General features: G+C 46.7%; 1 protein-coding gene across 1 annotated transcript in view; it reads left to right on the plus strand.

Annotated features, from left to right (window-relative positions):
* MAP2K1 (mitogen-activated protein kinase kinase 1) overlaps window positions 1–25911 on the plus strand; it is an 80284-nt gene that overhangs the window by 49515 nt on the left and 4858 nt on the right. Inside the window, exons 4-6 of the mRNA XM_059372327.1 lie at window positions 2131–2208; window positions 2766–2817; window positions 23981–24105. Of these exons, the coding sequence (XP_059228310.1) occupies window positions 2131–2208; window positions 2766–2817; window positions 23981–24105 (255 nt within the window). The remainder of the gene's footprint in view (window positions 1–2130; window positions 2209–2765; window positions 2818–23980; window positions 24106–25911) is intronic.

Raw genomic sequence — 25911 nt, forward strand, 5'->3', positions numbered from 1 at the left:
ATTTTTTTTAAAGATTTTATTTATTTATTTGACAGAGAAAGATCACAAGTAGTCAGAGAGGCAGGCAGAGAGAGAGAGAGGAGGAAGCAGGCTCCCTGCTGAGCAGAGAGCCCGATGCGGGACTCGATCCCAGGACCCTGAGATCGTGACCTGAGCCGAAGGCAGCGGCTTAACCCACTGAGCCACCCAGGCGCCCTCTCTGTTTCTGTCTTAATTTATTTTTCCTTCCCTTCCTCTATGTTTCTCAGTGTTTCTTAAATTCCACATAAGTGAAATCATATGATATTTGCCTTTCTCTAATTGACTTATTTCACTTAGCATAATATCCTCTAGTTTAATCCATGTCATTGCAAATGGCATTATTATTATTATTATTATTATTATTATTTTTGATGGCTGCATAATGTTCCAGCATATGTGGTTGTGCACACATGGTGGGAACACAGACACATCTTTATCTATCATCTGCTGATGGACATCTTGGCTTTTTCCAAATTTTGGCTATTGTAGACATCGGTGCTATGAACAGTGTGTGGTATGAGCCCCTTCAAGATACTTTATTTGTATTCTTTGGATAAAACCTAGTAGTACAATTGCTAGGTCCTAGAGTAGCTCTATTTTTCACTTTTTGAGGAACCTCCATACTGTTTTCCAGAGTGGCTGCACCGGTTTGTATTCCCACCAACAGTGAAAGGTGGTTCCCCTTTCTCCAAATCCTTTCCAGCATCTGTTGTTTCCTGAGTTGTTAATTTTAGCCAACAAATGTCATTCTATAAAGCGAAATCAGAATTACTTCTTTCTTCTGCATGTATAACACTTTTCTTTCTTTTTTTAAAAGACTTATTTATTTATTTATTTGACAGACAGAGATCACAAGTAGGCAGAGAAGCAGGCAGAGAGAGGGGGGAAGCAGGCTCCCCGCTGAGCAGAGAGCCAGACATGGGGCTCGATCCCAGGACCCTGAGATCATGACCTGAGCTGAAGGCAGAGGCTTAACTCACTGAGCCACCCAGGCACCCCTGTAACACTTTTCTTAAGCACTTGTTTTATTAGGAGTTGTATATTTACTCTTCTACTGTGTACATTTTATTTTTTTAGAGATTTTACTTATTTGAGAGAGAGCGAGTGAGAGAACATGAGTGGGGAAGGGGGTTGGGGAGAAGGGGCAGAGGGAGAGGGAGAAGCAGACTCTCTGCTGAGCAGGGAGCCTGATGTGGGACTCGATCCCAGGAACCCCAGGATCATGACTTGAGCTGAAGGCAGATGGATGCTTAACCGACTGAACCACCCAGGTACCCCTGTACATGTATTGAGGATGGGAACAGGTCTTTTTTTATATCTCTGTCCTCCATAGAACTTAACACCCCTTCATGACACTTAGTAGGATTTGTGGAATGAATTATTACTCTCTGTGGCATTTTTCTTTTTATTTTATTAACTGTGATTTGTTAGGATAATATCAAATACAAGTTGTGACTTACATGCTGGTGATAAATGTGATAAAATGACTGACATTTATTGAGCATTTACTATGGGCTAGATGCTGTCCTGAGTGCTTTGCATGTATTAGCTTGTTCAATGTTTATAGTCACCCTGTGGTTATTATAGTAACCTTAAAATACCACCCCCATTTTACAAGTTGTGAGTAACATGGTCAAAGTTCCCTTGATGGTAAGTGGCAGAGTTGGTGGGATGTGAATTTAGACAGTTTGCCTCTAGAGCCTCTGGTCCTAACCATATACTGTTCCTTCAGTTCAGCACAAACCTTTTTTTTTCTCCCCATAGATTTTATTTTTAAGTAATCTCTGCACCCAATATAGGGCTTGAACTGTTAGCTCCAAGATCAAGAGTCATGTGTTCTACTGACTGAATCAGCCAAGTGCCCCCAACACAGCTTTTTTTGATTTTTGGATTGGTAGTTCATTTAATGATTATTCATATGATTTGAGTTTTTGGTTACTTGATCCTCCCACAATGTTTTGCATTTCTGTCTTTGAGGTCTGGAACAAATCAAACATTACCCTTCAGGGGGATTTGTCACATGTGAGATATCCTTCCCTGCTGAAGTTTAACACTTGAAAGAATAGTTAGAAACACTGTCACTAAATGGGCTGGTTTTCTTTTTCTTAGGATGGGGGTTCCTTGGATCAAGTCCTGAAGAAAGCTGGAAGAATTCCTGAGCAAATTTTAGGAAAAGTTAGCATTGCTGTGAGTATATTGTGTAATTTTTCTTCCAAGCCCCCTCATCAGGAAGTTAATGAGCTGGCAGGAAATGGACATGGGAGGAAGATAGTAAGTCAGTCAAAGGGAAAGTTTGTAAGAAGAGTAGGGTCTTATTGCTAGAATTTTCCCTGTCTAGATTCTAGATATAATATCTCTCTCTCTTTCTTTTGTCAGAACCTGAAAAGTGACTTTCTTTATATTAAAATCTGTGTCTACAGAAATAGGACAGGGTGTCCAAAAGAATTCCCACTGTGGCATGAAAAATCCTCTTTTTATATTGCAGCTTTAGAAAAAAAGGGAATTCAAGCACCAGGGTTTTTAAAGTTGTCTAAACCTGAAATAATCAATGTTGCTTAAAGTAACTCTATACCATTTAAAAAGATGGTTTCTTGATAAGACAGGTTAAAAATTGAATACAAAATAAGGAAAGAAGGCAAATTTGTGATGTTAGATGAAATATTTTCTAGATCATTTTAAAATACGGAGGCTGACTAACCACCATCATTTCAATTTCCCATCTTGTGACATTGTCTTTCTTCTAGGTAATAAAAGGTCTGACATACCTGAGGGAGAAGCACAAGATTATGCACAGAGGTGAGAAGTACTTGCTAGTTACTATGTTTTGAATTTTAGTTGAAATTGAACAGTTGTTGCATTCTCTTGTGTGTGTTATTTTGGTGTGAAAGCTATTGAATAGTGTTTTTAATCTTTATAACAAGTCTTTGACTAGTTAGTTATTTAGTTTGCAGTAAGCTTTACACTGAACATGGGGCTTGAACTCATGACCCTGAGATCGAGTTGCATGTTCTACTGACCTGCAGTCTCTAGACATTCCAGTAGGTGTGGAGGGGTATCTCACTGTGATCTGAATTGACCTGCCCCTTGTGACTCACTATGTTCACTATCTTCTCATGTGCTTTTATGCCACCCAGATATCTTCATTAGTAAGACCTCTGTTCAAAGGTTTACCCATTTTTCCAATTGGGTTATCTTTTTATTATTAAATTTTAAGAGGTCTTTATATATTCTAGACAAGACTACCTGACAGATGGATGTTTTGCCAATATCTGGTTTTAGTCTGTGGCTTGCCTTTTCGTCTCTGTGTCTTTGGAAAAGCAAATGTTTTTTATTTAGATGAAGCTCAGTTTCTTGATTTTTTTTTTTTTTTTTTTTCCTTTAGACTTGGTTGTGCCTTTGGTGTCCCATATTAAAAACTCTGCTGCAACAGAGGTCACCACGGTAGTCTTCTGTCTTCTTTCAGAAGGCACTCTGTGCCTGTAATTCATAGAGTTAGACCTGTGATCCACCGAGAGCTCAGTTTTCTTTATGGGTTTATTTTTCTGCATAAGAATACACAACCATTGGGGCAACATTTGTTGACGAGATGATTTTTCCTCTATTGAACTGCCTCGGAATCTTTGTCAAAACTCAATGGACTACATGTGTACATGTCTGTTTCTGAATTCTTCCTTCTGTTCTATTTGATCTGTTATATTTAGCTTCACACCAACACCACACTGCTGATAATTGCAGCTTTGTAATAAATCTGGAAATCAGGTAGTCTGAGTGCCCCATCTTTGTTTTTCTTCTTCAAAGCTGTTTTGTCTGTTCTAGGCCCTTTGTGTTTCCATTTCTGTTTTGGATATAATTTGTCAATTCTACACAGAAAGGTTACTGGGATTTTCAGTGGGATGGCCTTGAATCTACAGATCAGTTAAAGCAAAACTGACACCTTAACAACCCTGACCGTGAGGGTAGTTGCATAACAACATGAATGTATTCACTGCCAGAACTGTATGCTTGAAAATGGTTAAAATGGTAAATTTTATGTTATGCATATTTTATAATTTTTGAAAAAAATGCCAATTTCAGAAGTGGCTCCTAAGCTGGCCAGTCAATTCCATCAGCCCCCCTCACTCCTCTTGAGCCCTCCCTTCTCACACCTGTCGCCATTAACACACCGTGACTGAACAGACGTGGTCTATAGCCCTATGTTCTCCATTTTTCTGGCCTCTGGCTTCTTCAGCCTTTTTTTATTTCCTGATAAACTTTATTGAGGTGTAATTTATATTGGATAAAAGACAGCCACTTTAGCGGAAGGTTTGATGTGTGATGTTTGATAAATCCTCACATGCATCTACCACCATAATTAGGATAGAACATTTCCACCACCCCAGAAGTACACTTGCGCTTCTGATGCTCATTTCTCCTTAGACCTTCGGGCAACCACTGATGTGCTTTCTATCACTGTAGACTTGTTTTTGCTTTCTCTATTTTATATAGGTGGAAATAGTTTATACTTTTTTTTTTTTTTTAGATTTTATTTGAGAGAGGGAGGGAAAGAGCACTGAGCAGGGGAGGGGCAGAGGGATGAGCAGGCTCCTGGCTGAGCAGGGAGCCCAACTCGAGGCTTTATCCTAGGACCCTGGATCATGACTGAGTCAAAAGCAGACGCTTAATGACTGAGCCTCCCAGGCGCCCCCTGTGTGATGCCATTTATGTAACTCTAGAAATTATAAACTGATCTGTAGTGATGAAATGCAGACCAATGGTCCTGTGGGGAGTGAGGGAAGGGGGAAGGGAAGAATTAGAGGGGCACAAAGAAACTTTTGGGGGTAATATGTTTATAATCTTGGTTGCGATGATTACATATATATATTCTTCAAATGATACACGTGAAACATATGGGGTTTATTGTATGAAAATTATATACTAGTAGGGGTGCCAGGATGGCGCAGTTGGTTAAGCTTCCAGTTCTTGGTTTCAGATCAGGTCATGATCTTGGTCCTGAGTGGGATCGAGCCCCGTTTCAGGCTCTGCACTTGGTAGGAAGTCTGCTTGAGATTCTCTCTCTCTCTCTCTGCCTCTCAGAGACTTGTTCACTCTCTCTCTTTCGTTCTCTCTCAAGTAAATAAATCTTTTTAAAAAAATTTACTTACTTGGGGCGCCTGGGTGGCTCAGTGGGTTGGGCCGCTGCCTTCAGCTCAGGTCATGATCTCAGGATTCTGGGATCAAGTCCCGCATTGGGCTCTCTGCTCAGCAGGGAACCTGCTTCCCTTCCTCTCTCTCTACCTGCCTCTCTGCCTACTTGTGATCTCTCTCTCTGTCAAAAAAAAAAAAAAAAAAAAGTCTTTAAAAAAAAAATTACTTACTTGACGGAGTGAGAGAGATCAGAAGTAGGCAGAGCAGTAGGCAGAGAGAGGGAAGCAGGCTCCCTGCTGAGCAGAGCCTGATGCAGGGCTCAGTCCCAGGACCCGCTCCCAGGACCCCCTCCTAGGATGCTGAGATCATGACCTGAGCCGAAGGCAGAGGCTTAACCCACTGAGCCACCCAGGCGCTCCTCAAGTAAATAAATCTTTAAAAAGTAAAATTATAGTCTCTCTCTCATTCTCTCTCAAGTAAATAAATCTTAAAAAAAATAAAATTGTAGGGGCGCCTGGGTGGCTCAGTTGGTTAGGGACTGACTTTGACTTGGGTCATGATCCCAGGGTCCTGGGATCGGGTCCCATGTTGGGCTCCCTGCTCATTGGGAAGCCTGCTTTTCCCTCTCCCTCTGTCTGCTATTCTGCCTGCTTATGCTCAATCTCTCTGTGTCAAATAAATAAAAAAATATTTTAAAAAAGAAGAAAATTGGGGCGCCTGGGTAGCTCAGTGGATTAAGGCCTCTGCTTTTGGCTCGGGTCGTGATCCCAGGGTCCTGGGATCGAGCCCCACATCGGGCTCTCTGCTCGGTGGGGAACCTGCTTCCTCCTATCTCTGCCTGCTTCTCTGCCTACTTGTGATCTCTGTCTGTCAAATAAATAAAATCTTAAAAAAAAAATTATATACTAAAAAAGCTATTAACCAAGAAGCAAAAAAATAAAAAAAAACAAACAAACCACCCCTTCCCCCCAAAAACAGTGAAGTTGTTGAAAACAGTGATAAAGCAAGTTTCTTAAAAGCAGCCAGGGAAAGGGACAACCACTTTGGGAGAGAGTTTGGTAGTTTCTTCTGAAGTTAAACCATACAACCAGTCCATCAACCCCACATCTCAGCATTGACTTAAGAGAAATGAATACAGGGGCGCCTGGGTGGCTCAGTGGGTTAAAGCCTCTGCCTTTTGCTCAGGTCATGATTCCAGGGTCCTGGGATCGAGCTCCGTATCGGGCTCTCTGCTTGGCAGGGAGCCTGCTTCCTCTTGTCTCTCTGCCTGCCTCTCTGCCTACTTGTGATCTCTGTCTGTCAAATAAATAAATAATCTTTAAAAAAAAGAGAGAGAAATGAATACATTTGTCCACTACAGACTTGTGCACAAATGTTCATAGCATCTTTATTCACAGTAGCCCCAAACTAGAACAAACAAAATATTAATCACCAGACGAGTGAATAAACAAATTTTGATATATTTACACAACAGAATGCAACTCAACAATAAAAATGAACAAACTGTTGATACAACTTGGATGAATCTCAAAAACGTGCTGAGTAAAGAAGCCCTAAACAAAAGAATACAGACTGTAGGACTCCACATATGTGATTATCTAGGACAGACGTAGTTAATCCACAGTAACATAGTAATAAAATAAAGTAGATTAGTGGTTGCCTGAAGGTGTGGGGGACTGGAGTGGGGATCGCCTTCAAAGGGATATGACGGAACTTTTTGGAGTAATCAAAATTTTAAATCCTGATTTTGGTGGTGGGTTCACAGGTGTATACTTCATTTGGAATGTGTCAAACTATACACTTAAAATGCAAAGTTGTAGAAGGCTTCCTACTTTTAACCACTATCTACCATTTTGTCCTTTTTAGTAGCAGTAAAGAGATACAGTGCGACTTGTGTGGGGAACAGTTTTCCAGCAGTACGTAGACCTTGATCTGGGGTGTTTTTTGTTTTTTGTTTTTTTCCCAGATCTCTGAATTCTGGGATAGAATATTCTAGTGTACTTACTTCTAGGAAATAGGAGTAGCTGAAAGGAGAGGTGAAGTGAACATTTCCTGTGCGTGGGGCTGTGTTTGAGGGCTGCAAATGACATAAATTCTCACTTAAGAGGGACCCATGCGGGACCATCAGTGTTGGAGGAGGATCTGGTAGAGGAAGGCCATTGTGTCATTTATAATACAGAATCCTCTTGCCTCCTCCTCGGCTGCTGTGAGGATTTAGGAAATCACAGAATGCAGCTAGCACAATGGTTTACAGAAAGAGGGGCCTAACAAAGGTGGATTGCCTTCCTTCTGCCTTTATGTAGTTTGTGAAGAAATGGAGACCCAGTGAGACGGAATTCCTTTTATGAGCTGGACCTTTGTGTGCTGCTCCCTTCTGCTGTTACTGCCTTTCCTGGGAATGCTTGTTTCCCAACCCCACCCCCTCCCTCATCTTTTCAAGTATAGCCCCGAGCCTTGGGACTCTGCCAGTTAAAGTTCAAATCCCAAGTCTCTTACATACAGGGTGTATAAACTCTTAGTTATTTATTCATCTGTTAAATGAGGAGAGTTCATGCTAAAGGGCAGTAATTGCAAATTACACACATATTTTGTATATTTGTGAGGCTTAAAGGGCTGCCTCACACAAATCATTAATAATGTTACTGTTTAGCTTAGTTACAGTGTTACTATAGTAATAATGTGACTGTTTGGTTCAGACATCTTTTCCAAGAAGTGTTCCCATGAACCAACCCCTTCCCAAAGCAGATGAAGGGTTTTGCGTCTGTATTCCTCGGGCAGTGTCCATCCCTTTGTTACTGTAATTAGTAATGACTGTTTATCGAGGGCCTGTTATGTACCAAGTGGTGTATCATGTGCGTTCGCTACTTTTCTCATTTATTGGTCACACCGACCTTGTGATAGGTCTCTTTTGCCTGTATTCCACATGTGGAAACCATGGCGCGGTGTTTGTTTTCCTCTCACTGGTCTGTGAGTGTCTGCAAGTCAAGGGCCATGTCTCATTCGTTTGTGTGTGCGCAGCCCCTAGTGGAACAGCATAGAGTGGCTCGCCCTTCAAGGGCTATTAAACCGGTGGAAGTGTGATTACCTTGTGCCAGAACACACAGGAATCAACAGTGGAACCGGGCCAAGAAGCCGTGTCTCCTGCTCCTAACACAGTGGTTCATCTAGGCCAGAGTTTTTCTCTTCCTGCTGCCTTCCATGTACTGTAGGCTGTGTGTTTGATGGAGAGCTCTAACTTTATGTCCATTCCAGAAAGAGGAAAGTTTCAGCTTATTCCTGGAACAACCAACTTGCTTTTCCCTTTTTGCCTGGTGCTGCCCCCACTTCTCTCTGGAATTTCTTTTCTGGCTCCACCAGTTACTGCTCCTTGGCATGAAGAGCTGCTCTGTGAGCCAGACGGGTCTCTGGGCAGATACCTTTGTTGGAGAGTTCGTTCCTTGCCCAGCCAAGAAAGGGAAGTCACTGGGACTTTGGCTCCAATGAGCCGTGTGCGCAGGCAGCTTGGCCTGGCTCTCCGCGGTTTAGACTCCCACTGTCATGCGTCTTCTCCAGAAGCCCTGAAAGAATTCACTGGGAGCCCTGGGCTGTGGAATGGTATTCTTGCACAATGTGATTCCTGAGCAAGAACAATGAGTGGATGGTTCCTGGAAACCTGAGTAAGGGTGACAGTGGGACAACTCAGTCTCCCTGCCTCTGTCTTTAGGCTTCCTTGCTGCCAGTAATTTTTCCCTCTGGTCTAAATATATTCTTTTCCTGATGAAATTTAAACTCTGTTTTTTCTCATTATGCCCTTGAGAGAAATGGGGAAGAAGTGAAGATGTTTTTTCTTTGCCTCACATTCTTTATTCCCACTTGTCGATACTGATTTACTGGTGATAACTTAGTGATTATTTCAGTGAGCTTTTGGTGTGGAATAACCAGCCCAACACTTACTGGTTTATTTATTTTTTATTTTTTTCATTTTTTAAAAAGATTTTATTTGTCGGAGAGAAAGATAGTACCAGCTAGGGGAACAACAGGCAGAGGGAGAAGCAGACTCCCCCCTGAGCAGGGAGCCCGATGTGGAACTGAGTGGAAGGCAGGTGCTTAACCTACTGATCCACCCAGATGTCCCAGCACTTAGTACTTTAAAAATAGTAATGTATAGGGGCTTGGGGTCTCAGTCATTTGAGCATCCAACTCTTGGTTTTGGATCAGGTCATGATCTCATGGGTCGTGAGATCCAGCCCTATGTGGGGCCCTGTGCTCAGTGTGGGATCTGCTCAGGATTCTCTCTCTGCCTCTCCCCCTGCTCTCTCTCTCTCAAATATCTTTAAAAAGAGAGAGAGAAACAGCAGTGTCTTACTTTCTGTAATTTTGTGGGTTGGTTGGGCTTCCTCATGTTTTCACTCATCCTCTGAGATGCTAATGCCCTGGCTTCTTTCCACAATGGCCTTGGGGTTGAAATTACTACTGACGTAGAAGTAGGGCTAACCCTAGTCAAGCACGATTTAAAGCTCTGCTTCCGTCAGGTTTGGTAATGTCCTTTTGGCTGAGGCAAAAAAAAAAAAAAAGTCATGTGATAAAGTCAGGGCTTAAAATGTAGAGGGACAGATTCTGTCTCGTTGCGAGCAACTACAAAATATTATGGCCACAGGTTTTTCACTCTATCCTGGTGCCAGAAGTTCAGCATTTGGGAAACCTTGGGCACGTTGTTTAACTTCTCCAAGCCTCAGGGAAATGGAGAGACTAGCCTTCCTCCAGGGCTCTGAGGATTGAGACAATGCCTACATGCACTTAAAAAGGTGCTTGACCAACATAGTTGACATATATGTTACGGCCACTTAGCAGATGAATTAGTAGGTTTTTATGATTGCCAAACACTGGTTTAAGCATCTCAAAAAACTTAAAAGTTCAGAGAAGTTTTTGAAGAGCTGGACCCACACATCTGTGGGGCAGGGACCTGGGCTGCTCTGGTTGGGAGGCGGGGTTGTGTCAGCAGAAAAGCCGCTAACTTCCATGGGTTGCTTCGGCTTTCTTAGCCTCACGGCGGGTGTGGTACTAATACCAGTTGCTTTTTCAGGGAGAGGAAGAGCCATATGCTTAGTTGGGGCGAAACTGTTTTCACATGCCATTTAGGTCCTGTTTTTACAGCTAGGTAGCAGTCTCTTGAAAGTTTTTTCTTTATCTTTAGTCGACTGGTTGAGTTGAAAGACCATTGGTGCTAGTGGGATACCCTGCCTGGGCCTGCATGTGGCTAGCTTTCCTGCCTTACTGATGTGTCCATGCTGGGTGCAAACCAAGTTCTTCCCCTCATTCCTGGAGTGATTTGTCTCTGCTGCCCCAGAGTGGGACTTTGTGGGCAGGACTGGTACAGCTGATATTCCCAGTGTTTGAAGTGATGGCCAGCTGCTCTGGACTCTTCATTTGTAGGGAACGCTCTGAAGGCAAGCTTTCCACCCCCCCGCCCCGCCCCCTGCCCCAGGAGCCAGCTGCACCAGCCTAAAGGGAGCTCATAACCCATCACTGTGCTTGTCCTACCTGCCCTTGGGTTGGTGGGTGGTGGAGAGGGGCACTAAGTCCTGGGACCAGCCCACAAATCCAGCTCCCTGCCTGACCCCTGTTCCTGCCTGCCCCCTGCCCCCTCTTCTGGGATGCTGGGTGGCAAAAAAAAAAAAAAAAAAAAGACTGGTAGGGAACCAGTGTGCTGTGATCCTATAGCCAGGGCACAGGGGTGCAAGAGCACTGTGCTCGGGGTTCCAAACAGACCCGGTTTGACCACTGGCCACTGGCCGCTGACAAAATCAAGGGCAGAGAGAGGATTGGTGGTGAAAAAAAGAAAGGAATTTATTACAGTGAGGCGACACCAGGAAGATGATGGACTAGCGTCTCCAAAGGGCTGGAAGCACTTTCTTTCTTCTTCTTCTTCTTTTTTTTTTTTTTTTTAAGATTTTATTTATTTATTTGATACAGAGATCAGAAGTAAGCAGAGAGGCAAACAGAGGGGGAAGCAGGCTCCCCGCTTCCCCATGTGGGGAGCAGAGAGCCCCATGTGGGGCTCAAGCCCAGGACCCTGGAATCATGACCTGAGCTGAAGGCAGAGGCTTAACTGACTGAGCCACGCAGGCGCTCCACTTTCAGGTTTATGTAAGGAAAATGTGGGACAGAGGTCAGATTTGTCATTGTCTTGGGGTCAGTCACACAAGGTCTTGGCATCAGGGCAGTCCTTATTGCTTGAGGGGATAGTTCCCATGTCAGGATGCTTTTCCCTTCAGGTCTTTTTTGCCTGAGTTAGAAGAGGAGCTGGAAAGAAGAACTTCATTATTAGAAAGAACATACTTGAGGTCAGAGAGGTAGTAGCAGTCCTCTGTCAGTCTGTCCTGGCATTGGGTAGACACCCTTGGGTGTTCAAAGGGCGGAGCAGCCTGTGTGACTCAGCCTGGTGTGTGTGGTTTGTGGGCTGTTGGTTGGGGAGTGGGGGTTAGCTCTGTGAGCCCCCTGGGAGTATAAACTATGTCTGGAATCTGAGTAGTGTCCCGGTGTATGGTCATGGCTAGGTACGTGTTCATGTTGCTCCATGTTTATTTGCCCTTCTCCCCGTTGGCTTCCCCCATCCAAGGAAAGTAGTATCTGTATAATATTCATAGAATACCTACCAAGTTCAAGGTACTGAGTGAATCACTACAGAGGGCATAAAGATGTCTCAGAAATGAATTGTGTCCTCCAGCAGCTTGGAGTTTAACAGGGGAAAAGTGACTCTAAATACATGGTGGAACACAGCCAGTGTCATTTTTTATGCATGAATCGCTACCCTGCCAACTTTCAAATAGAATTTGATGTGATATAATTAGTCAGGATTCTTTGGTTGTGTCAGAAATCCAGTGCAAGATTACTTAATGAAAAGAGAGAATGTATTGGCGTGGGTTACCTATTAGAAGGCAGGGATGAACATGGGTTGAAATGACAGTTTTAGGACCCTGTTACCCCTCGGCCTTAAGCCTCGTGTTGTGGGCCTCCTGTATAGTTGGAATCTTTTCACTGGGGGCAACATGGACGCCCCCAGCCCGGGGGATTAGTACTGTGTTCCCCAGAAAGAGATCTGCCTCTCCTGAGGGATTTAATCACTGATTGGCTCTGCTAGCAGTGCCCGCCCACTACTGGGCCAATCACTGTTTTCCAGGGGCTAGCGTAGTCTGGTTGGCCATCTGGGATTATAAGCCCACCCCCTGGTGAGATAGATGGGGCTTCTTGGTTGACTCCCTAGCAGAAACCCCCAAAGAAAAGAGGGGGTTGATTCCTGGAGGGTGGGGAAGAGGAACAGATGCTGAAAACTAGCAAATTAGGAGGAAAAATTATTTATCGCTACAAATAACGATTAAGCCCTGGGTCAGAGAGACAAAAACTGTTAACAGATCAAAACAGTAATTACACATTTAAGCAGAGGTGGGCAGACTGGTGGCCCACAGGCCACATATGGTGTATTGCCTATTTTTGTAGGGCCTGCAAGCCAAGAATTGTTTTTCAGAATTTTGTGACATGTGATAATTGTGTGAAATTCAAATTTCAGTGTCCATAATGAAGTTTTGTTGGAACATAGCGTGCTTACTTAAGTGTTTTCCGTGACTTTTTGTGCTATAATGGCAAAGGTGAGTAGTTGCTTGTGAAAGAGACCGTATGGCCCCCAGAGCCTAAAAATATTTGCTCTGTGATCTTTGTCAGAAAAAGCTTCCTGACTACTGAGTTTTAAGGGGAAGATGAATTCCCCGATTGAGGACACTTTAGAATTTAAGCTCGAGACTCAGCTCTAAGGTTTTCAGCCTTGAGTGTTTGGTGAAAACATGGATGGCATAGGTAGGAGAGAGGGTTTTTCCCTGATTCTGAAGCTCAGAAAGGAATTAATCACAAAGGTTTTGAGGCAGTTTTCCCACTCCCTGTGGAAGGAGCTTCTAGATCTGGTGCATGTAAAAGCTGGCTCATGTGGTTAGGCTGAGTTCCAGGGTGGGAGGTCAGGTCCTAAGGATGTAGCTCCACTTCATGCCACTTAAAGCAGTGATTTGTGTTTCCAGCCTGTTCTTCGTAGCCTGCTCCACTAATCAAGGTCTTATTTTGATCGAGACTCTGAAGAAACATTATGTAAGTTAAAGTGATAGACAGTTCATACAGCTTAGCCCATAAATTGTTTTTCCCTTGGAGTTGCTGGCTAGTGAAGATCAATAAATGCCAAGAATAGTTTTAAATGTTGCCTCAACTCGTTTTTCTTTTCCTTCAGTCAGATGGGGCAGTGTGTGGCCTGTCTCATCATGATATGCTGTGCTGGATGAGGACCCTGGCCTGCAGCGCCCCCGCACAGCCAGCCTTGATTTCTCAGGGGGGTGCATGGCCAATGGCTCTCTTCAGAGCTAGAGTAGTTTGTACTGGGGCCCTCCTGCTGGGAGGGCACTCGGGGCAAGTTCCTTACTGCTTGGGGAGCGGTCAGGTCTGAGTAAGAGTTAAGTCTTCTGCCAAGACTTCAAGAGTGCTTTTGGATCTCAGTCCTGGGGACAGCTGGGGTCTCCAGAGCACATTGTGTTAGCAACAGTCCCTGGAGGGTCAGGGTTTAGACCCCTGACGTCTTCCTGTCGCTGTCGGCACTGATAGGCAAGATCAGAAGTGGTCCAAATATGTTTTTGGTTGTTGTCATTTTGCAAGCTGTTTGTGGCAGACTCACCTGTGGTCAGTTTCTGAGTGTCTTCTTCTGTGATCCTTGGCAGACACTGTCTACCTGCTGGTCCTCTTCTGGTATCCTGCCAGGCTTCCCTGAGCAGAAAGTTTCACAGTGACCCCTGAGGCTGCACACAGGGTTCTGTACTGATGACAGTCCCTGGCTGAGTGGCAAGGGTGTGTCTTGTGGCCTCCATCTGTAGGCTGCCCCGGGCATCCAGGAAGTGGCCGGGCTGTGCTCCTTCCTTTGCCGGCCGTCTTATCCACCAGTCATATTGTGACAGCCTCAGGGGGACAGTGAATTTATGGGAAAAACCGATTCCTTTGAACTCGCTCTAGACTGCTCTACCTTACAGATGGAGAGAAACAGAAAGTGGCTAATTAGTAGCTAGAATCCAGTATGCTGGTCTCTTGGTGAGAAATGTGAGTCACGTTCTCTCTAGAATTACCTCAGCTGCTAGACCCAAAGCGATGGATGATGGCTCCAGATGAGTGTCTCTTAGCTCTTCAGGAGAGGCAGATGGGCTGCTGGAGGAGGGAGAGTGCTTCCTCAGTCCCCCGGGGGAAGCACTGTGGAGGGGGTGTCATGTGTGCCAAGCTCTACAGCAAGGAGATGGTACACAGGTGGCAGTATCCAGGAAAGGAATACCAGGTGGAGCGGAGCCCAGGATCATGGCACGGAGGCAGAAAACACAGGAAATAGCAAGTTGTTTGGGTTGTCTAGGGTTCCTGATGGCAAGTGGTGGGAGTCCAGTAAGGGATGCTTGAAGCACTCAAGGGGGTTCTTCACGGTTCTGCCCAGGAGCTGGATATTATCATAGGCAGCGGAGAACAAAGCAGGGGTCCTACACAGGGAAGTCAGGTGAGCTATCTTTTGAAGAGGGTCCTGGCTGTTGTGGCTAAGATGAGCTGGAGCATGGGAATGCAAGCTGGTGCAACCACTCTGGAAAACAGCATGGAGGTTCCTCAAAAAGTTGAAAATAGAGCTACCCTATGACCTAGCAATTGCACTACTGGGTATTTACCCTAAAGATACAAATGTAGTGATCAAAAGGGGCACGTGCACCCGAATGTTTATAGCAGCAATGTCCACAATAGCCAAACTATGGAAAGAACCTAGATGTCCATCAACAGATGACTGGATAAAGATGTGGTTTATATACACAATGGAATACTATGCAGCCATCCAAAGAAATGAAATCTTGCCATTTGCGATGATGTGGATGGAACTAGAGGGTATCATGCTTAGTGAAATAAGTCAGTAGGAGAAAGACAACTATCACATGATCTCCCTGATACGAGGAAGTGGAGAAGCAACATGGGGGCTTAGGGGGGTAGGAGAAGAATAAATCAAACAAGATGGGATCGGGAGGGAGACAAACCATAAGTGACTCTTAACCTCACAAAACAAACTGAGGTTGGGGCGCCTGGGTAGCTCAGTGGGTTAAGCCGTTGCCTTCGGCTCAGGTCATGATCTCAGGGTCCTGGGATCAAGTCCCGCATCGGGCTCTCTGCTCAGCAGGGAGCCTGCTTCCCCCCCCCCTGCCTGCCTCTCCATCTACTTGTGATCTCTCTCTCTCTGTCAAATAAATAAATAAATAAATCTTTAAAACAAAACAAAACAAAACTGAGGTTGCTGGGGGGAGGGGCGTCGGGAGAAGGGGGTGGGGTTATGGACATTGGGGAGGGTATGTGCTATGGTGAGTGCCATAGCACATGAAGTGCCATGAAGTGTGTAAACCTGGCGATTCACAGACGTGTACCCCTGGGGATAAAAATACATTATATGTTTATAAAAAATAATAAATTAAAAAAAAAAAAAGATGAGCTGGAGTGGGGAGAGGTCACTTAGGAGGCCGTTGGCATGGTCCAGTAAGAGAAAGTATGGGTCAGGAGAGTAGCCTGGTGGGGGGAGAGGGGAACAGGTGCAGGGGGAGGTGGTCAGGGTTTATTTTGGGAAGCCCCTGGAGAGCAAAGGGCAGGTGCGGTGCATTCAGATGGGGAAGGGGGAAAGGGGTTAGAAGACTTTCCCAGGGTCCAGGAAGAGCTGTGTCATGTTCTTCTCACATCACAAAGCCTCATTTCTAAGGGAAGCCTGGGGCTGGGACTGGCACTTGCCTCAGTTACAGATAACTTCTTGAGGAGGACCATGGGCCCAGGAGAGCATGCTTGAGTCAGAAGTCAGGTGATCAAGCGAAGAGCAGATGTCATTAACTGTAGCTCAGGATGGAGCCCAGCTTCTGCGGCTCTGCACCCCAGAGTGACCACGTCATCTAGTGGTACATCTCGGCGTGAGGCTGGGAGCCAGCCGAGCGGGGAGCCCGATATGGCTCTTGATCCCTGGACCCCTGATCATGACGTGAGCTGAAGGCCACTGCTTAACAGCTGAGCCACCCAGGCGCCACGGTCATGCCTTACTTTGGTGGAGTTTTTGCCATCATAAATACAGTGATATTACTAGAAATTCTCTCTCACTTGGTATTTAAAAACGAGCAGATCTCCGGCTCTCTCTACCTTTCCATTTTCCAGTGTCTTTTCTACCCCTCTCCTGCTGCTGAGCAAGTTAGCCTTCAGCAGGTCAGAACAGGTCTTTTAGCTCATTTCCCTTTCTTGAATTGTGGATGCTAAGCATCCAAGTTAGCATTGTTTTCCTGCCTGCAGGTGGGTGATTGGCTTTGTGATAGACTACAGATCATCTGGCCTCTGTATTGGCCTGCATCCTGCAAAGGGAAATGTGTGCTTGAAGGCAGTTTCTTTTCTTTCTTCTTCTTCTTTCTTTTTTTAAAAAAAACGATTTTATGTATTTATTTATTTATTTGAAAGAGAGTGAGTAAGAAAGTTGGCACAAGCAAGGGGAGAAGCAGGCAGAGGGAGAAGCAGGCTCCCCACTGAGCAAGGAGCCTGATGCTATGCAGGACTCAATCCCAGGACCCCAGGATCATGACCTGAGCCGAAGGCAGACACTTAACCAGCTGAGCCACCCAGGCGCCCCGAGTCATTCTCTTTTAATGGAAAAGTTACTTTGTGATCTTTGGGAAGGGACATTTCTTTAAGCCTTGATTACTCTGGGGCTGTTCTGCCAATTATTATTAAGGGCTCATTGAAAATAAGAGACTAAGAATCAGCTTTTCCCATGACTGCCTTTCCCCTTTTTCTTTTCCTTTTGCTGTCTCTTCCCCCCCCCACCCATCCTCTTGAGTATAACCCCCATACCTTTTGCTGTGGCTTTTGTTACATCCTGTTTTAAAAATGTTGATCATTTCTGAGAATGGCATGAACTAATGAAAACCAAACTCTGAAAAAGAAAAATGGATTCAGAATGCTCCCAGTAATGTCTCGTTTAATTGTTAACATTTGCGTGCCTTTTGGGTCTGGAGATGAACACTGAATTTGCAGAAAGGGGTGCACAAAGGTAGAAAATGAAAGCACTTCGGGGCGCCTCGGTGGCTCAGTGGGTTAAAGCCTCTGCTTTCAGCTTGGGTCATGATCCCAGGGTCCTGGGATTCAGCCCCGCATCAGGCTCTCTGCTCAGCAGGGAACCTGTTTCCTCCTCTCTCTCTCTCTCTCTCTGCCTGCCTCTCTGCCTACTTGTGATCTCTGTCTATCAAATAAATAAATAAAATCTTAAAAAAAAAAAGTAATGAAAAAACTAATGAATCTTGGGAGGGGAGAAAAAAAATTAAATTGCACTTGGTGGCCTTTCTTGTAAGAAGTGGAGAGAGGAAAGTAGCTGCATGTTAGGACCCGGACTTCGTGCTCTGAAAGTTCCCTGCTTGAACTCTGCTGTTAGGCAGAAGGAGGTAGGAAGCAGCCTCTGTTTCCCCTTTAGCAAATTTCTGCAGGCAGGACCTTCCCAGAGCGGGAGAAGGAAGCGAACTCTCCCTCACCGGGAGCAGAGAAGCCTTTTCTCTCACTGCCAGACTTAAAGGATTTGTTGATCCCAAAGTCAGATCACGTTCCCAGATAGAGCTTGTTATGTCTATAATGTGAGTGATCCCCTTTCCCAACCACAACTTTAAAAAAATTGAGATAAGATTGACATAGAACATTGTGTTTTGGGTGTGTGGTCTGCCGATGGGATGGGTGCATCTTTTGGGAAAGGATCACTGCAGTAAGTTTAGCTAATATTCGTCGTGACGTGATTACATTTATTTTTCTTGTGAGGAGAGCTTTTAAGATGTCCTTGGAGGGCTGCCTGGCTGGGTCAGTAGAGCACGCAAGTCTTGATCTTGGGTTTGTGAGTTTGAGCCCCAGGTTGGGTGGAGAGAAAAAAGATGTCCTGTCTTAGCAGCTTCCAAGTGTAAGGTCCTGTATTGTTAACTCTAATCACTGTGTTGTACGTTCCATCCCAGGATGATTTCTCTTAGAACTGAAAGTTTGTACCTTCTGACCACCATCCCCTGCACCTGAATAAGGACTTTTCTGAACTTTGGAGTACAGCTCAACATTTGCCCTGACATTTAGAGCTTAATTATCGAGGCTCCGGATAATGAAGAGCCTGAGTGTTACTGTAGCCTCTGCCGTTGGCTTCATGTGTCATCTTGACAGACGGCTCCCTGACTCTGGGCCTCTGGGTTTTCTCATCTGTACACGGGGGTGAATGGGACTTGCTTCTTCCCATTGTTGTGAGGATTAGAGAGGCCCATGTATTTAAAAGCCCTGGCATAGGAGGTCTTCGTGGAACCAGAGCTTTTGTGGGGTCTTCCCAGACCCGGGCTTGCCTGCCCATCCCCCACCCTAGCCTTGCAGCCGCATCCGTCCTCCTTTGCTGAGGGAAGGCAGCGAGGGGGGAAAGCTGTGCTCTTGGGAAGGTTGGGTGCCAGGTTACAGTTCATGGCTAACTGAAAGGTTTGGGATTCTCTCTGAATGTTAATATCTTTGCTGTTTAATTGGCTCCCGGAGGTCATGGATAAGGTAACTGGAGGTGGCTCTGTGGAGACCATTATTTGACATACCAGGGTCAGCCACCTTTCCCTTCTGTTTCTTTACCTTTAGAGAAGGGTTAATAGGGATCTGCTGGGGTTGCTCATTTGAGGCGAAAGGAACCATTTAAAAATCTCTTTGCCTCTGTTTCTTTAACCTTTGACTCCCTCGCTTATCCAAAGTCCTCTCCCTTTTGGTTTTAGCCTTTGTCACGGATGAGCCAGAGTGTGGCTTCCAGGGGTCACTTGGTGTGCTTCTCCGGAGCTCTTTTCTTTCCTCTTCCTCCTGTTGCTTCTATGCTCCCCAGTCCCTCCCCTGCATCTCTGCCCTCTGTTCCTTCGTGCGGGGTCTCCTTCCATCTTGTGTCCCCAACCCCGCCCCCATAGGGAATGCAGATTCCTATAATAGTCTTCTCTGCCAAACAAAATGAGGTTCCTCGAATATAGTACCCTTTGGCGGGCTGACCCTCTCCTTGCTCCATCTGTCTGCAAAGGACCTTGCCCACTAGTCAGGCTGGTGTTGAGCCTGGTTGGCTGGGAGAATTCACAGCACAGTCCACAGTGCCCTGAGCATCCCTCTCTCCTTGCCCTTACCATCATACCCACGGGCACACGTTCTTGTTACTTTCCATGTTCGGTCTCCCCTAGTGGTGATGGCCTTGAGGACACGGACAGGAACTGGGTCCCTTTTTACTCATAGCTCAGTTGTAAGTGTTTATAGAATAACCCAGTGACACACTGAATTATTTAATCCAAACCCTTTGTTTTACAGGGGTAGAGAATGCTCAGAAATTAAGTTAAAATCATTTGCTCTTGGGGGAAGAATCAGAAGGCTTTGCACAGTAGTTATTTCTGGGGCAGAAAATAGGAGAGAAGAAAATACTTCATCCACGTAGTTTTTTCATGAAAAACTAAAAAGAGGTTTCATAAAACCTCCTTGTTTGTGTTTGAAAAAGGGCTTACCTGTTCTCATTGTTGTGGGAGCTGAGCAGGATCAGGGCCACAAACCTTCACCTCTCATAGGTTTCCTGGGGTAGCTTGTCAGCCTGGGGGGGCCTTGTGGATGCTGGATGCTTCCTTCACAATGCAGCCTAGCCCACCAGGTCCTGGGGCTCCCCCCCGGCCTCGCCCTCCTGTGATTGGGGGTGAGAAAGGGCCTTGGGAAGCAGGGGGACCTGGGCCTATGATTTTAGCAGTGGTTGAGGTTGCTGCTGGGAAAGCTGTGGGGGGAAGCCAGATGAAACAAGCCTCCCAGGGCTCCAGGAGCAGGATAGGAAGGGGATGCCGAAGAACTCAGCACCCGGGAAGCTGAGGGGAGGGTGAGTGCGAAAGGTGCATGGTTCACCTGCAGGGACCAGCACAGTTAGGGGGGCAGGCCTGAGCTTGGGGGCTGGGTCACAGCTGGAAGCTGGGGAGGTAAGGCCAGAGCAGTGGCAGGCTGGGAAAGACCAGGTTAGAGGCAGGGGCTGTCTTGCCAGAGAAGGACAGTGAGCACAGGACAGAGGAGGGAGGGTGGCCATTGTGGAGAGCAAAGGGGGGATCCTGACAGGTGGAAGAAGCAATCTGTCTGGACTTGGGTGACATGGACCTCTTCTGCCCCCAGAGAAGAGCCTGATGGGGCGGGAGCCGCCAGGGGCAGCATGCATTGGCCTGGGGGCTCAGCCTCTTGCTCTGGAGTTGAGTGATTTCAAGGCCCAGGTCTGCAAGCAGCTTCTTGTCTGCCCTTCCAGGTCACCAAGCTGGGCTGTGTGCTTTGCCTGTGGCCCCAGGGTGTGGTCCAGGCAGGGAAAAGCCCTCAGGATTTCCCTCCCCTCCTCCGCCCCATCCCCCATGGTCTCTGCAACCTCCCAGGCAGTTTCCTTCCCTGGCGGTGGGGGAGGCGGGATAGAGGAAAGCCGTGTTACATAAGTTTGGAGAAAAAGAGGCTTGCTTGCCATGTGAATAGAAATCAGATCCCAGCAGTGACAGAGGCTGTGTGGCCACTCCTGAGCAGCAGCTGCGGCCTGGAGAGAACCTCTCAGCCCTCTCCCTCTGCTGCTCCCCCTGCTTGTGTTCTCTTTCTCTCAAATAAATAAATAAAATCTTAAAAAAAGAAAAAGCTTGGGTGGAGGTGGGTGGGGGCTGCTTTCTGTTGGGGAGGGAGGAAGCAGGGCTCTGGTGCTGTGAACTGCTCATCGTGCTCATTGTGGAGGGTCGCCTGTGAAAGAATCCTTTGTCCCTGTGAGGGGCAGGGGTGCTGTATGCCATGTAAATGCCCACCCCACACCAGGTTGGTCCTGGTTACCATCGGGTAAGGTCACAAGCGCTGTGACTATTAGTGCCCAGGCGGGTGGGTGCCAGGCTACAAAGGGACCTGCTCAAGGCTGCAAGTAGAGTAGGGGGAGGGAGTGGGGAGGCGCAGGCAAGGCAGGGATTTGAATACAGGTCCCTTTAGCCAGGGGTGCTCTTCGACTTGAGAACAAGGCCCTACCTGCCTTGGGCACATTGGGGAGGTGAAGGAGGCACAGGCGTGAAGGGCTGGGGCATCCGGTGGCAAGTGTTGGAGTGTCCGGTGTGTTCTGTCCCCATAGTGCCATCTCCCAGCTAGCTGTACCCAGCTCTGTCCTGCCACTCCACGGAGCCCACTGCATCCTGAACATTAACCAGTGTGTTTGCGCAGGAGGCTACACGACAGGAAGTGGCTGAGGGGAACAGAGTTGGGTCATGTGACAGTGGGGTGGGCGAGAAGAGGACAGGCCTAGGTATCAGAGAAGGTCTGACTTTCTGGTTCCAGCTGCACCCAGTTTTTGCTGTGGGACGTGGGCCAGGGTCCTAGACCCTTTTGGGCATTAGACTGAAGGGGAGTAGCTAGATTCCCTCTCACGTTACTTCTGTTGCCTGCATTCTAGAAGTCTGTATTTATAGGAGACACTGGGAGGGTGCCGGGGGTTGGGAAAGGTCTCATGTCCTGTGCCATGGTGAGGGCTGGGTCTTAGGAAGACCACACCAGTGGCTCTGAGTGCTCGTGTGTGTACACGGTGAATTCAGAGCCATTCTGTTGCAAGGATTTTGGAGCCCCTGGTGCATGTTGGTTACAGTCCTGGCTCCTGGCCCACAGTGTGAGGCCCTCTGGTGGAGGGGGTGGTGAGCACAGAGGCGCTTGAGCGGGAAAGAGGGCTGACGTGGGAGGGGCAGGGAAAGGACCTACTGGGATAGGAGAGGGTGTTTTGTTTCGTCTTTTTTTTGAAGATTTTATTTATTTATTTGACAGATAGAGATCACAAGTAGGTAGAGAGGCAGTTAGAGAAGGGGAGGCAGGCTCGCTGCTGAGCTGAGAGCCCGACCCTGAGATTATGACCTGAGCCGAAGGCAGAAGCTTAGCTCACTGAGCCACTCAGGCACCCCAGGAGAGGGTGTTTTTTGTGTTTTGGCTTTTTTTTTTTTTTTTTCCCACGTTACCCTTGGAAAGAAACCTTCAAAGACTTGTTAGAAACTATTTAAGGATAAATACAAGCATGTACCATTTCATCGTGCTTTGCAGATACTGCACTTTTTACAAAATGACGGTTTGCATCAGTCCTGTGTTGAGCAAGTCTATACCATTTTCCCAACATCGTTTGCTCCCTTCATGTCTCTTGGTCACATTTTGGTAATTCTTGAATTTTTCAAACTTTCTCATTATCATATTTGTTATGGTGATGTGTGATCAGTGATTGTGCTTTGCCGAAAGCTCAGGTTAACCATGGTTAGCACTTTAGCAATAACGTATTTTTAAATTCAAGTATTTACATCTTTTTTTTTTTTAAAGATGTAATGTTGCTGTATACTTAATAGACTACCATCTAGTGTAAACATAACTTTTAAAACATGTATTTATTTGAGAGTGAGTGAGCATGGGTGGGGAGCAGAAGGAGAGGGGGAGGGAGAAGCAGATGTCTCCCTGCTGAGAAGGGATTCCCTAGCTCCCCTCACCCTATCGGGGGCTCGATCCCAGGACCCTGAGATCATGACCTGAGCTGAAGGCAGCTGCTTAACCAACTGAGCCACCCAGGTGTTCCAGCATAACCTTTATATGCACCAGGAAACCCAGACAAATTATTTGACTTCCTTTATTGTGATACTCATTTTATTGTAGTGGTCTGGAACTGAACCTGCCAGATCTCAGAAGCGTTCCTGTCAATGCATTCATCTGAGTATTGAAGGGAAAAATAATGGGGATTGGTATTTTTCCTCTAATTTTCCAAATATTCTATAATTTCTGTAATAGTGTCTCTATTACTTCTGTCAAAGACTGTCTGTCTGGTTTATGCTTTGCTTACTGTGTGGCTCCCACTGCTGATGTCTGCCCACAGAACCCTGGCCTGGGGATTTTTACCAAGTCCCAGCCTCATCTCCCCACCTGTAAATGAGAACACTGGACTCTTCTGCCCACTTGACAGGGCAGTTGTTTGAATCAGGGGAAGTGGGGAAGAAAAACATTTGAAAGTTAACCTCCCTCTGCAAAGGGAAAGGCTGATGAACTAGTAGTCATTGGGCAGCTGGGTGGGAAGTGGGGAGGGTCTGGGTGCAGGGAAGGGGTTGGGGCTGATTCTGGGGAGCACTGCCTTGCCTGGCCCCAGTAGGGCAGCGAGGGGCTCTCCTTGACTGATAGTGGGCCTAAGCTCTGTAGGCTGTTTGGGAAATCACTTCCGAGAAAGGCAGTCATAAGGCCTCACTCCCAGCGTCTGCCATAAATATTCAGAAAATGATGCTCTGTGCTTGGTATCAAGGTCAAGCATTGAAACTCCTGCTCCCATCCCATCTCCTTTTAGTCTCTGGTCTGTAGCCTTAGCAAGCATATAGGTTTTATTAGTTGTATTTTTCTTCCCGCCTCATGATCCAGCCATAGATACTCGGTCTTGCCAGTAAGGGTGATTAAGCAATGAAGTTTGAAATCTTGATTATTCGTGATAACTGACTACCTCCTGTGGATCATGTTTTCAAGTTCGGATTCTCAGAGTGGGAATCCGCTGCCTTTCTGTCCTGCTTGTACAACAGGTAGCTGTTTCCTCTCCTGAGAATCCTTTCTCAAACCCTGAATAAGGGGGTATAAGGGACCTTGGTGTCCAGCGTTTGCAAGCCAGGGGCTGGCTGTGTGATGGTCACAGGTGCTTGGACTTATGGGCAGGACTGGGCTGTCTGGAGAATGTTGACCCCTCTCCCTCCCCAGACCACCCGTGTCAACTCCCTCCCTTTCCGTGTTCTCTCCCCTGCAGATGTCAAGCCTTCCAACATCCTCGTGAACTCCCGTGGGGAGATCAAGCTCTGTGACTTTGGGGTCAGTGGGCAACTCATCGACTCCATGGCCAACTCCTTTGTGGGCACAAGGTCCTACATGTCGGTATGAGCAGTGGGTTCTGTTTCTCTAGCATCTTGCCTGGTTGGGGATAGGAGCCAAGCGGGTAACTTCCCCCACGGTGCCAGGGGGTGGATGATGGCGGGGAGGGGAAGGAAATGAGGGAGGAGGCATTGGTGGCGGCATCGGCATGTTCTCTTCTCACCCCCATGCCACAAGCTTCATGGAGGCAGGGATAGGACGGTGGGGGTTGGAGTCTCAGTTGTCCCTAGGGGCTGGCTTGGGGCCTGGCATGTGGTAGGTGCCCGGGGAGTGCTTGGCAAGTAGGCTAATGTTTGGTTGACTGAACAGGTGGTAGTTGGCTAGTGTGCTCCAGAGAAGGATTCAGAAAGGGGGAGATGTGACTCTGGGTGAGTGGGGATCTCCGTGGAGATCCAGGCGTGGATTAATCCGATGGGGAGGCAGAGGCTGGGGCATCCCGGCATACAGGGTGTTTTCTGAGTTCTTTTCCACATCCTTGAGTGAGCTCATCTGATCTGTGTGGTTGCCCCACGAAGAGCAGATTATCGCTCCCATTTTAGAGATGAGGAAAGGCAGATGTAGAGCCTGGACTGAAAGCCAGGTCTCCTTGCCAGTTAGTCCCCTGTGCTCAGCACGCCCTCACTTGCCCTTTGGGTCTGATTCCACACCTGCTTCCGGCCTCCACGTGTGGAAGTTGATACCCACATCCTCATTCCTTCTAGCCCGCCCCTGCCCCCACCTGGGCAGCCACTGTCCGCATGACTGGCCCAGTGCTGACCCACATTTCCGCCCCCTCCACTCAAGTGACACAGTCTTTCAGAAACATGAAACAGGCCTCTTCAGGTTCTTCCCTCAGTGTCTAAGAACTGAGCAGCTAGTGTTCTGGGCCACTCACCTGCTGTTGCAAAGTTCAAAATCTGTCAACAGACCCTGGGACCCGTTGATCAGGGTTAGTGGTTTCGGTGTTTGTGGTTATGTGGTCAGTTCCAAAAGAGTTCAGTGTTTGAATTAGTGAAAATTCCTATGGGAGATATTAATGATGTCCATAAAAATGTACAGTGGTCAGGATGAGATTTTTTTTTTTTTTGTGGAGTTCTTGAAATACATGTGCTATTTCAGTTAACGCTGGATTAAAAATAATGCTTTGTACAGTAATATGTACTTTCCCCCCTAACTCTTCCTGCCAGTAACAGCCCTTATTTGTCCAGCATTTTGTGACATCTAACATCCGTTCCCATTGGGTTTGGCCTTCTCGGTAACCCTGTGAGGAGAGCAGGTGTTTTCTGATGTCTGTATTGTCCTCACCACCACCTCCATCAGCTCCACTTTATAGATGAGGAAACTGAGGCTCAGGATCACATAGTTTACAAGTCACAGAATTGGGACTTGATCTGGGGTTTCCTGACCCCAGATCCTTTGCCTTTTCTACTGTTCCATGTTGTCCAAGGACAGTCAGTGAGTCTGTGGTGATCTGGTCTTAGAGCTCAACTTTCTTGACTCTCAAGGCCACTCTCTTTCGACCCACCAGACAGTTCGTTCATGACCCATGTTCTGGAAGCATGTTCCACACCCAGGTGACAAGATGAGCCTTGCAGGCTGGGCTTTGAACCAGCAACCCTGCATGTCCAAGACAGTGACAAGGTGGGACAAAACTGGGGGTACAGTTGAAGCAGCAGCCGGGGTCCAGGCAGGCCAGAGGCTGTTAGTTGAGGGCCGGGAGGAGGCATGGGTCAGAGCCATGGGAGCCAGGTAGGATTTGAACACAGTGGTTGGAGGCAGGTCAGAGACCAGGTTCAAGCAGTTAGTGGAGGTCCCAAAGAAGATAAAATG

This window comes from Mustela nigripes, chromosome 13 (assembly GCF_022355385.1).
Source record: "Mustela nigripes isolate SB6536 chromosome 13, MUSNIG.SB6536, whole genome shotgun sequence".
Taxonomy (NCBI): Eukaryota; Metazoa; Chordata; class Mammalia; order Carnivora; family Mustelidae; genus Mustela; species Mustela nigripes.